The following is a 12,905-nucleotide window of genomic DNA, read 5'->3' on the forward strand; positions in this document are numbered from 1 at the left end:
GCCTAGCAACATAAGAAATGGTGGGGTCAGCTCTGTTAATAAATCGGTCAATAAAGTCCAACGTTCGCACTCCTTTTGAGGTCACTAAACGGTCCACCTCAATTCTTGTCAACCCGAGCAAGTCTCTAAATTTATTCTTATACCCTTGCGAAGTAGAAGGAATAGCAGGCAAGTGTTCTGGGTCCCACCCACCGATCGCAGCAATTTCTTCAGGAAATGGGCAAATGTCGCCTCCAGGGAACGCAAAAACGTGATAATTCGGATCCCAATATTCAAGACAAGCATCTAAGAATGGTTTGACAACCTTGATAAGCTTCAAATTCAACAAAGATCCAAGATTATAAGCGCCCATGTCGTGCTTCTCCATATTGGAAAACTCATTGGTCCACTCCTTTAGACGAATCTCCAAAGTATTCATGATGAAAGATTATTTTGAGAATTTTATGTAATAAGACGAAGAAGAGACGGAAGAATTGTGTGAATAAAACCTCCATCGACGTCTCTATTTATACTACAATCTGTTTCCTAAAATCCGTCAGAACAGACACACCTGGGAATAGGCGCAGCACCTGCTGCGCCACTTCAAAGGGACGCAGCTCATGTTGCGCCTCTTCCTCAGCAACGTTTCTGTGATTTTCCGCGTTGGATCTTTCCTAAATTCCTCGACGAATAATTTCCTATTCCTACGGGTTATTATTTTGGTAAATACGTGAAAATTGCCATATTTCGTGTTTCCTAAATTCGCGGGCATGCATTTCGAGGCAATATCAGCATTCTCGTCATTTTAACACACTTGTATATTTTCATTTTAGGAAATAATGTTTATTTTAAACTTGTATATTTCATTTATATATTTCTTTTATTATTTATTTTTTAATCATTTCATTTCTAACTTATAGGTTTCTATTTTTTTTCATTTTTTTAGGGGTAACCTTCCCTACCGTCCGGTCATTTTCGGCAAATTTTTTTGCATTTTTGCATTTTCTCTTGCATTTTTTTGCACTTTTGAGTCATTTGTTTTGTGCTAATTTAGGCCATATGTATATACAAATGTATGTTCTACGTGATTTCTATGTAAATTTCGGCAGCATGACGGCGTAAACCGTCATCTACCAAACCTGTTCAAAGCTAACCTGCAGATACAAGCAACGCAACCCAGCAGCAAAGGCACTCAGGCCATCATATACAACCAAAAAAAGGGGAAATGTACAATAAACTGAGGGCTCGAGCCCCAAGCAAAGTCCAAATGTCCAAAATGAAGGTCCTAAAAATGTACAAATGTGTAACAAAAAACAACAACAAGCAAACTATTGCCGATCGCCCTCCAGCTCCGCAACTCCCGCCTCGAGAGCGGCAACCTCGGCGTCGCGAACCTCGAGCTCCCTCAACAAGCGAGTTGTCTCCTCTCGAGACTGAGCCAGCTCTCGCTCCAGCTCACGATCCCTCTGTAAGCAACCAAATTGGCTCATGTCAATCATTTCAAGCAATTACAAGAAAAGTTGGAAAATCAAAGTTCAAAAATGAAAACAAGGTTCATACCTGACGACCTCGACCGCCGACAAGTGCCTCGACGGCAGTAGCTCGCAGCCGGTTGGCCACCCTCCATAATGCCACAAACCGAGACGGCGCAACCTGCATTTTCAAGAAGAAGTTCTCAATAATTGAATAAGTTCCAATCAAATGTGTTCTTACACAAAAGTCATGCAAATTAGAGGCTCACCCTCCGAATCAGATGCTGCCAGTCGTCCAAGCCAGCATCCGTCACAGCCACGTCAACGTCACGCAGCTCTTGCTGCGCCTCTTCCTGAGGTTCCCTCCATACGAGTTTTCAAAAATTCGTTATGAGTTCATTATTCGTGGGCCCATCTTTGGTGCGCCTCTTCCTTGGTGTTACATCACCTGTTTAGTCCGTTTTGACGATTATCCTTCGTTCAGACCCGCATTTCTGAGCTGAATACAGACTTTTATACACTATTTATCGTCTCCAAGGCCTCGCTTGTTACAACGAGCAAGTATTCCTTCACAGGTGTTTCGACACGCCTTCATTATATTTCCCCAGCGAGAGTAAGCGGATAGACTTTCCCTCTCGAGACATGGAGATCAGTTCCCGATTAAGTTCCCCAACGAGAGTTCACGACCTACAGTCACTTCTTCTCGAGACATGGAGATCAACATCGACCCCGAATTCTTCCGAAGTTTGTTTCAAGCTGAACACAAGCAGATTTCTCCCAGCAGTTCCAGACTGTGTCCTGCTGTCTTTCCCAAAATCATCATTCTACTCCCCAGGCGAACCTTCATATCTTTTAGGTAGCCTTTTTCAGGATAAACCCTTCATATCCTTCAGAGAGAGTTGTCCTTACAGCCTTCCTTTTTGTGAGGTCCTTCAGAGTTTAGCCTTCAGAAACGTTAAGAAGTTTCTTCAGAATCCCTGTAACCCTTAATGCCTTCAAACACCAAGTTATCTTCAGACAAAAAAGTTTTTGTCGAAATGTCTTCAGTCCCGCTTCACCCAGGGGTATCTCAGGTATGAACTCTTCTTATGGCTGGCGAGCCTCCTTACGTAGTCTAATGGACTTTAAACGACCCTCTCCGATAGTCGACAGACTCTAAAATGTTCCCGACGACAGGTCCTTGGTTCAGACCCCTTGAACCGTCTCGCGTCGCCATAGTCGTCAGGTTGTAATCTTCGATTGACCTGATGGCTATACTTTGACTTTCGCCTTGTCCAAGCCTCAGTCAAAGTGGGGGCTCTGTAGATACCTCATTTCTGCACCTCCCGCAAACCACCCGGTGATGATTGGGCCGCATGTTTGGTACGCGGAACGATTTGTGACAGTTCGTAAGTTTATCGTCAAGTGATTGCTCAAACATTAATGTCTGTCTCTTAGTTGTCATCTACGCGCCGATACGGTCGTTTTTGCAGTAATTAGAGTACATTTGGAGTCTGGGCCTAAAACCGTCTTCATTTTCTGATAATCGCTAAATCCCGAGTCAGAATGTTCTGGAATGTTCCGGATATTTATATTCCATATTTTTTAATAAATATTTCACAATCTTTAATCTTTGGTAAAAAATTTCCCGTAATATTCATACTGAATATTAAGGAAAATAAGATTATCCCGTTATTCCATAATTTAAACATGGAAATCTTTCTTCCGCAGGAGGAAACCACTTGGGAACAGACGCAGCAGATGCTGCGCCTCTTCCAAGAGACGCAGTGACTGCTGCGCCTCTTCCCAGGTCCTTTCCTGCGTATTTTTCGTATCCTTTTCATATCTTTTCGAGATTCACTTCCAAAGTCTCTCCGAAAACCTTATTCCTTTACGTGATTAGTATAAATAGGAGCCTTCGCTCCTCATATTTCTCACGCGAGTGTCCGCCCTTCTCTTCTCCCTTTGCATTCTAAGTCCACGTTCTTACTTATTGGCGTCTACGTGCTTGAACATTCGACCACGTAAGCTCGGATCCTTCTGAGTACCAGCCTCGTTTGTATGACTGACCAATTTGACCAACTCCACAATCAATCAACTTAATTAATCTTAATCGTCTTCCTCATACGAGGGCACTTTCGTAACATTCGAGTCGAGCATCACTAATCGATAACTTAGTTCATCTCGTTTCGTCAAACATGTAAGTCTGAGGGTGTAAATCCGTCTTTGTTTATTGTATTTTATCTTATTGTATCACTAATGTAAGATTTATGTCGAAAGTACTTATTAAAACCGATTTATAAAACCTCGTTTAAAACCCTTTTTACGGATTACCAGAAGATAACCGTCGAGAAATGACGCAGCAACTGCTGCGCCTCTTCGTGAGGCTGCCGCAGTTCCTGCTTCCTTTCTTCTTCCTTCGTCCTCTGTTAGTTCGTTGTTCTTTTATTTGTTTTTGTTTGTTCGTCAATTCTTTGATATAATAGCCTAATAATTTCACATGTATATTATTTATCATCATTAGAATACAATTCATCATTAAATCCGACTTAAATCCCTTATAATCCAATATTCGCGGGTTTTCGTCATTAAAATCAATCCGGGTTGTAGAAATTCGATTCATTTATATTGAGTTTCTGGAATTCGATCTTTGATATATTTCCATTTGTCTATTGTCATATTCATCGTTTATTCGTCACTAATTTGTTATGTTTAACCTATTTAGTTCACCCATGTCACTAATCAATCTTTCATTCATGTAATTAATTCGTTTGCATCCGTCTCATCCGTGTTTTATTGCTTTTATGACTCATTCACATGTAATTAATGTATTAAATTACTTTCATCCGAGTCAATTATCGTAATCCATCCTTAAATTCACCAATTCATATTAACGATTTGCAGTCCCGGCTTCACAGCCAGAACTCACACTTGGAAGCAGAGCAAAGAATCGTTGCGCCTCTTCCAAAGGGCGCGATCTGCTGCATACTTTGTTCAGTTGAATTTGTCGTCTCGAACTTCCGTTTTTGCCTTGACTTAGTTATTAGTTCACGTATTAATTAACTACTATTCATATTATCACCCATAATTTGTTCGTTATTTAATTTATTTATTCTTTCTCAAATTATCTGTTTTAGAGGTATTTTCGACATAAAACACTAAACCCGATGTAATTATTGTAATTTTTATTATTGTAATTTTCCTTTATTGTATTTATCATTGCACTTTGTATCAATTGTATGCCTTCATATGTAATTGAATCTTAAATTCCCAATTCGACATTATTGTATGTTAAATTAATTGTTTACCGACTTAGTTAATCTTCACATGCTAGGATCAAAACTTGGATGTTGCATTGCATGCATATAATCGACAATATATCGAGGATAAATAATTTCCCTAATCATTAGTAGAGGCCGCTATCGAGGCGGGCGGGATTAGGTGTTCGATCAAAAGAGCTTCCTAATACGTACCCTCACCCCTTAATCCAGATCTCTGTGAACACCCATGTTCATTGGCATCCACGAGAGTCATTCTAGACATAGAATGCTAAGGGTAACGATTGCTTAGTGTTCATGTCACTACTTTGTGTCCTGACATGACACGAGGTATTCGAACGGTTCCAATTTCCCATAAAAATTGGTGGCGACTCCACAAATGCAATCGCTTGTTTCCCAAGCGCCCCCGTGGGCCCGCGTCCACACGGATATTGATAGACGTAGTCTTTCCTGTATCTTAGGTTTTCCGAATTCCTGAACCCTTATCGGCTCTTCTATACGCAAACTTTTACCAAGTTCAACAAGAGACTTTTCCTCTTTCTTATGTTTCGGTGTGTGTTTAAAGTCCTTCCACTATAGTGCAAGTTTGTCAATTACGTAAGATTAATTTCGTAAAATTAATAGATACCGCGTGAATTTAATTTCTGCTATAGTTTCGGATATTAATAGACATAGCCTTTCCTGTATCCTTTGTTTTTTCGAAATCGTGAACCCTTATCGATTCTTCTATACGCAACCTTTTACCAAGTTCAACAAGTGACTTTTCCTCTTTCTTATGTTTCGGTGTGTGTTTAAAGTCCTTCCACTGTAGTGGAAGTTTATCAATTCCGTAAGATTAATTTCGTAAAACTAATGAAATCCGCGTGAATTTAATTTCCGCTACTGTTTCGGATATTGATAGACATAGGCTTTCCTGTATCCATTGTTTTTCCGAAATCTTGAACCCTTATCGACTCTTCTGTACGCAAACTTTTACCAAGTTCAACAAGAAACATTTTCTCTTGCTTATGTTTCGGTGTGTGTTTAAAGTCCTTCCGCTGTAGTGGAAGTTTGTCAACTCCTTAACATTATATCCGTAAAATTAATTAAAGTTGCGTGAATTTAATTTCCGCAACAGTTTCGGATATTGATAGACATAATATTTCTTGTATCCCTGGTTTTCAGGAATCTCGAACCCTTATCAACTCTTTTATACGCAAACTTTTACCAAATTCAACAAGAAACATTTTCTCTTTCTTATGTTTCAGTGTGTGTTTAAAGTCCTTCCACTGTAGTGGAAGTTTGTCAATTACGTAAGACTAATTTCGTAAAATCAATATATACCGCGTGAATTTAATTTCCGCTACAGTTTCGGATATTGATAGACATAGTCTTTCCTGTATCCTTGGTTTTTCAGAATTCCTGAACCCATATTGACTACTCTTCTATACGCAAAATTTTACCAAGTTCAACAAGAGACATTTCGTAAAATTAATTAAAGCTGTGTGAATTTAATTTTTCAAGAATCTCGAGCCCTTGTCAACTCTTCTATACGCAAACTTATACCAAGTTCAACAAGAAACTTATACCAAGTTCAAAATATATAATTGACGTTGAACATAGTTATAAAGGGTATTTTATTGAAAGCAGGGACAGATCCAGGCCCAGGCTACTAGGGCTCTAACCCTAGTAGTTTTGAGCAAATTAATTTAATGTTAATTAATAGAGTACTAAAGTTCCATATAGCCTTATAAGCTAGACTCGCTCCTGGACTATAGATTTGGGTTTCTAGAAACCCAAAAAACGAATTATATATATATTTTGTTTACTTTTTTACACAAAAATTGATAGTGAGGTTTGTCGCACTCCCCAAATCAAACAAATAACTCAACTAATGTAGTAGGGTAGTCGAGGTCGAACCACAAGGAACAAGGGTGATTACTAATTGTTTAAATTCTTATGCTTAGCTAAGTCGACAATAAAAGATGAGGTTGTTAAACTAATGCTACCTAAAACAAAATGAAATGCAATTTAACTAGAGAATGTAAAATGAGCAAGAAGGACTGAGTTGTAATTCAAATGATTAAAAGACCTAGAACTCGGTTCTCCCACAACAATTCATAATTCCACATATTGATTCCCTAGGCTAATCGTTTAGGTAAACGGGCAAGGAGGAGATGGCTCTAATTCGCCTAAGACCCCCCTCTCGGGTTCGAAGTATGACACTAGCACTACCCACCAACCCCCCTCTCGGGTTCGAAGGTCGGAATCCCTAACTCAACACCCAACAACCCAAAAAACGTGCACATTTCCAAGGAGGTCAAGAACTAGGTCAAGGTCATTAAGCCCTCATCGTATTCCGGGTCATCCCACTCCCTCTCTCGAGGGTCGATTTCAAACGCTAGTCTAGAGGCACCCTCCCTCGGTTCTCCCTTTCGGTCTCAACCTTGGTTGGTGACAAGATCAAATTCCGGGTATCCAATTTACAACCTAACCAACTCTCGTTGGTGGACAAGGGTTACAAGTCGACACTACCCAAAATCGATCCATAAACCATGTAATTCCTCTAAACTACCCTCACCAATTTCCCCAAACAATTAGCCCATAAGAGAATCAATTAGTGAAACTACTCATGTCGGGTCAAACCGAGTCCTAGTAGAAGACTACTCACAAATCATGGTACCAAGAGCAATAAAAATAACAAAGATGGTTTCTTTATGCATAATCATGATGGAAGTGTAAATTCTATTACTAATCATGCAAATACCCAACTCAAATTACAAGGAAATACAATTTAATTCAAGAGACAATGAAGATTAAACTTAAAGGCACAAGCTTTAACTCAATAAACACAAATACTCAATCTTTAACATGAGAAATCAAAGATTCAATCTTGTAAACAACAAGGAGGAGTAAGGAAGAGATGAACAAGAGAGAGAATAACAACAATCTAACAACAAAGATAGAATTTTAACATAAACAATTAAGATAAAACTTGAAAGAAAAGCAAATGTAAACAAATGAAATTAGGAAGAGAAATTATACCAACTCAATAGCAAAGAAAGGAACTTGGATTGAAATATGAAAGGATTCTTCAATTCTCCAAATACAACCCAAAATTACTAATTGTAAACTAATGAAAAGAGAAGAATTAAACTAATAATTAAAGAAAGATAACAACTTTTTATTGAATGAAAATGAGAGAGGAAATATGAGGGTTTTACAATATTGAGAGAGAATAAGATGAACAGTCTAATTTCTAATCTAATTGAGAGAGTCTAATTTCTAAGGTGGTGTAATGTGTGGTGTAAGTTGTGAATATGGTTGAATATGGAGGGAAACTATGATATTTTATATTGTGTGATTGATAACGTACTTGGCCACTCGCATGTCAATATCAATTTTTGATAATCCAAGGTCCACCGGTTCACTAAAATACAAGTATACAACTAAGATGTAGCTACGCGACTCACGTACCTCTCTACAGGAAAGCGACCACTAATAAAGGACTGGGCCTATATTCAATTAATCAGCAACGTGGGGAATAAGTTGTGACCGACGACGATCCGCGACCATCGAAGATAATGAAAAGGCGTTGCTGTATGAGTGTATGGTGCCCAATTTCGATATTACACTCTTATTTTAATGGTTGATTAGTTTCTCATTTATTTTATGTGAGTGGATAATATTAAGATTTGATATTATATCACTCGATATCTCATTTTTCATAAGCAAATGTTCGAGACAGAATGAATGTCTGGTGAATTGGATTTTAGATAACTTCCGAATACCAAAAATGGGGCTTTAGTTCAATACAAAAAAGAAGACCATAATAGAATAAGCTACAAATACTACATTTCATACACACACATTTTACTATATCATAAACTTCGAGATGATTGTCCAACATTTCCTAAAAGTAGATGACAAGTTTTAATAATGTTTAGATTGCAAAAGACATCAATGTTTATCATTAGTCTTAACAAAAAATAAATACCTTAAATAGTATTTGAGATTTCATTTAAACTTATCTTACGTTATACGGAGTCAAAAAGAAAAGCAAAATAATAAGAGTGACGGACTATGTAGGGCATTAGTTGTCTCCTTTATCCAAAGAGATTAATGAGATCAGTGCGGAATGCTTAGTAATTAGCATAAAAAAAAAAACTTGTCTCCTTTATCCAAAGAGTACTTTTTAACCTATTTTATTTTTAACACAGATATATATCGTCTATACTAATAAGAGTGACGGACTATGTAGGGCATTAGTTAGAGGAGCAGTTATTCATACATTATTTATTACTTCTTGATGCATGATTTTGAGGCCATTCCACTTGACGAACAGTGTAGGGCACACAACTAAATGATAAATCAATGGGGTATATTTTTGGGCGTAAGTTAGCACTGTTCGGATTTTCTCCATTATCTATTCATTATTTTATCAATGGACTGGATTGTTTTTGGGGATAAATTAAAAGGCCCGGATTAGTTTTGAGCACTTCAATCTCCACCTTAATTTTTATACAATATTGATAAATCTAAATCGTTAATTTTTTCTTCAAATCAAATCATATTCATTATGGGGAGAGGAGGAGGTAATGGAAAGGATTCATATGCAGTTAGCACAATATTAGCAAATGATCGTTTCACATACTGTTAATTATTTTTTTTGGACGGAAAGAGCATAAATTAGATTAAAGAAGTACGGAGTAAGTACTTTAAATACATCAAGGGGGCAGGCTCGGGAGTAGTGGCGTGATAGAACTAGGGCAAAAGACATGAGGCCATTCTAACGTTTTTTTTTTTTGGTGACGAGGGGTTTAATCCCCCGGGCCCAGGCATTCCGGCGTCACCACCTGGACCATGTAAACCACCCTAAATGGGGCCGCCGAGATAACCACATGCAATTGCTCATCCGTGGGTTCGAACACGGGACCTCGCAATTCTTGCCTTTGCAAACTTTGAGGTTACCCAAGTCTACTACTAGACTGCAAGCACTTGGTTGGCCATTCTAACTTAAAACGACTTTTACACCCAACTAAAAAAAAGATGAAAATAAAATCTTAATTTAAGATGGTCTAAATAAGATCAACTTCTACATAATAGGGACCGCAGTAAGTGGAGAGACAAATATGGTATATTTGGTAATATATATTAAATTGATAAAAATAGAATGATATGCCGTGAGAATAAGGTATGTTGATATTAAATGCACATGTGCCATAAAGCCCATTTAATAAAACGTAATTTATTTTCGCAGTACAATTTTTACTCATTGTAGTACTTTTTACGCCAACATTTCCATTTCTTTACCCTTCACTAAAAAACATCAAATCTAATTCTCTCTACCTTCTCTCAACCTTGCCTCCATTGTTGAGACTTTAAACTTCGTCAACCTCCTTAAAATTCTTCAATTATAAACGATAGTTCAAATGAATAGCATGTATTTAATTCGTTAATCTCATATTATTAATTTAATTGACTCTTTCTTACAGTTTTATTCCTTTTAATTAAAAATCTCTTTTTAATTAGGGTTTATATCTATATTAATTAAGGGCTAATTAGTGGGTATGCTGGAGGTGGACTCGTCTGCTTTATGAACAGGCGTGGCCGGTGTGCTTCGACGGCAGTCCGCCGGTGATGTCAGAGTCGCCGTTGGAGCATGGTACGATGGTAATGGTGTTTGTGGTGGAGTGGTACAGTGTTAATACGTTGAAAAAAAGGCACTGCATTACCGAAATTGCTTTTCTTCAATGTGATGTGCAGTAATGCACTATTGCCTTTAAAACACATACAATGTTAATGGTGTTTGAGGTGGAGTGATCTACTTGTTTTTACTCGATCAATTCCTTTGTTTCAATGTTCTTTTCAATTGTAGTACATATAAATTTACGAATATATAGTATGTGTTTGTTATGTATATTGTACATGTGTTTGTAAAGATAATTTATGAACGAAGTATATAATTTATTAATGTAGTACACGATTAATTAGGGTGGGCGAAATTAGAGGATTATGGGTAAGTGAAATTAGAGAGAATAGTTTAGAGAGAGGTTAGAGAGGGAAAATGGGAGGGGAAATGAGAGGGGTATAATTGTCAATATTGTACTACGATGAGTAAAATGCGTACTGCGAAAATCAACACCCTAATAAAATTGTCATCCTATCTGTTTTGTGGTGCTCCCTTCTCTCAACTGGCCAAGCTCATTAAAGCATGTATAATAAGAGTTTTCCAAGATCCTATTCAAGTATTCTTCAAGGTAATTCCTAATTGTTCGAAAACAAAAAGTAGTGCTCTTTATTTACATACTACAATAACCGACTTAATTTCTTAATCATGGGGGAAAATGGAGAAGAGCTTTGTCAGCTTTCTGCCTCCCCGTCAGTGGCGGACTTACATACAGTGTCGTGGGATATTAACACCCCATTGAATTTATGATAATTAATTTTTACAATAGTAATAGATCTTAATTTTTCTCATAACTTTTGCTTTGGGTTATCCGAACCTACTTTAATTATATGGTGGAAATTATATTTCAAGTAGCTATGTTGTGGAAATTAATTTGTGATTTTGCCATATGCAAGAAAATCACCCCTAGAATTATCAATATTACTGTTTTTTTTTTTTACTCTAGCCGATAGTATCCACCAACTTTTCCATGAATCAAATACAGTACTATTACTCCACCAATTCTTTATCCAATGTACATGACATTCGTTGTTTACAATTCCTAAAATAACCTTTTTCTATTAGTTAGTTTATAATTCAAATTTTAGGGAGGGAAATAAAAAAATTAACGTAATTTACTATAACACCCACAATGACACCCAATTTGACCTATTCGAGAATCTCCCGATCTATGCTTATTTTCAACTCCCCGAAGCATTGGATCTCTTAGATAGAATCCCCCACACCCCAACCCCCCATGCGGTTGAGATTTTCGAAATTTAAGGATAATTTTTTTTGAATGTTTTTTGAGTGTACCCTTATTTTATTACTCATTTACCCCATCTAAAGTTTTTCACCCGCTAATCTCAAATCCCGACTCCGCCACTGCCATCTCATATTCCTTTACAAAAACATAATCCCTCTGTTCCGGTCAATTGTTATCCTTTGATTTTGGTAAAAAGACCAAGGAAAGAGGAAGTGACCAATTACTAAATGACATACAAGTGTAACCAATTGAGGATGAATGATCAAATTGCTCATCAAGTTCATTCTTAAAATAGAAAGAACAACAATTAACTGAGACACCCCAATATGAAAAGGGACAACAAATGACCGGGATAGATCAGAGGGAAGGTTGTAAATGCCATAGAATTCCTGAAGGAAAATGGGTTCGCGCCATCAGATGACCCCCAATCTCGACGCCACCCTCTCACATGCAATAAGTGGGGACCCTTCAACAAAAGGATGCATGTGAAAGGGTGTCACCCAATCTGGACCTCACCGTTTTGCAAGATATTTTGTAGGTGTTATTATTGAGAAATAATTAACAAAATTATGTTTAAATCCATCATGATACTCTTTATTCATAAAATCGCTCTCTATAAAGACCCTCCTACAACTTCCCATTTTAATTCACAAATCCTCAATAATAATTTTAACCTACTAAAAATGTCTTCCTTACTCTACCAAGCTTCAATCACTACTCTTTTCCTACTCTCATTCCTTTCTTTCTCCATTGCCGATGATAATCATATCCTTGATATCCGTAACGACCCGATAATTAACGGGGGGGACTATTACATTGTCCCAGCAATAGGAGACTATGAAGGTTATCTTAGCTACAACCCTAAAAATGATTTATGTCCACTTTACGTAAAAAACACGTATAATCCTACCGCTGTTAAAATCTCCATTTCCGGCAATAGCCAATTTATTAACCTCAATCAGCGCGTTAGCATAGCCTTTAATGGCTCTAACCCGTGCAACGAATCCCTGGTTTGGAGACGGACCCTAAAGCCGTTAGCTAGAAGGGAATACATCACTACCGGCGGTGTTGAGGGGGACTTGTCATTCTCTATCACTTTGCGTAACAAAAGTAGGCCACCTTTCTATGTGTTAAAGTATTGGCCTTCAAGTTCGGAAGTAGGTAGCTTAAATGTTGGATTATATTATGATGAAGATGATGAACCTTTAGGTCTAACTAAGAGTCCTATTACCGTGTTCTTTGAGAAAACTTCCCGTAATAATCCTCGGGTTTCTACCGCTTAA

General features: G+C 37.6%; 1 protein-coding gene and 1 long non-coding RNA gene across 2 annotated transcripts; one reads left to right on the forward strand and one right to left on the reverse strand.

Annotated features, from left to right (window-relative positions):
* Nucleotides 1–1,076: 1,076 nt before the first annotated feature.
* Nucleotides 1,077–4,361, reverse strand: LOC141610588 (uncharacterized). Its single transcript, XR_012528357.1, has 3 exons — nucleotides 1,721–4,361; nucleotides 1,540–1,632; nucleotides 1,077–1,445 (listed from the first exon to the last, which is right to left on the reverse strand). It is a non-coding gene; the product is annotated as an uncharacterized LOC141610588 (long non-coding RNA).
* A 7,944-nt stretch (nucleotides 4,362–12,305) lies between these two features.
* On the forward strand, nucleotides 12,306–12,905 carry LOC141612568 (miraculin-like). Its single transcript, XM_074431378.1, has one exon. It carries the CDS (start codon nucleotides 12,306–12,308, stop codon nucleotides 12,903–12,905), a length of 600 nt encoding a protein of 199 aa, XP_074287479.1.

This window comes from Silene latifolia, chromosome 11 (assembly GCF_048544455.1).
Source record: "Silene latifolia isolate original U9 population chromosome 11, ASM4854445v1, whole genome shotgun sequence".
NCBI classification, from domain to species: Eukaryota; Viridiplantae; Streptophyta; class Magnoliopsida; order Caryophyllales; family Caryophyllaceae; genus Silene; species Silene latifolia.

Coding starts and splice junctions, on each gene's coding strand:
- LOC141612568 (XM_074431378.1), top strand. CDS start 12,306: ATGTCTTCCTTACTCTACCAAGCTTCAATCACTACTCTTTTCCTACTC.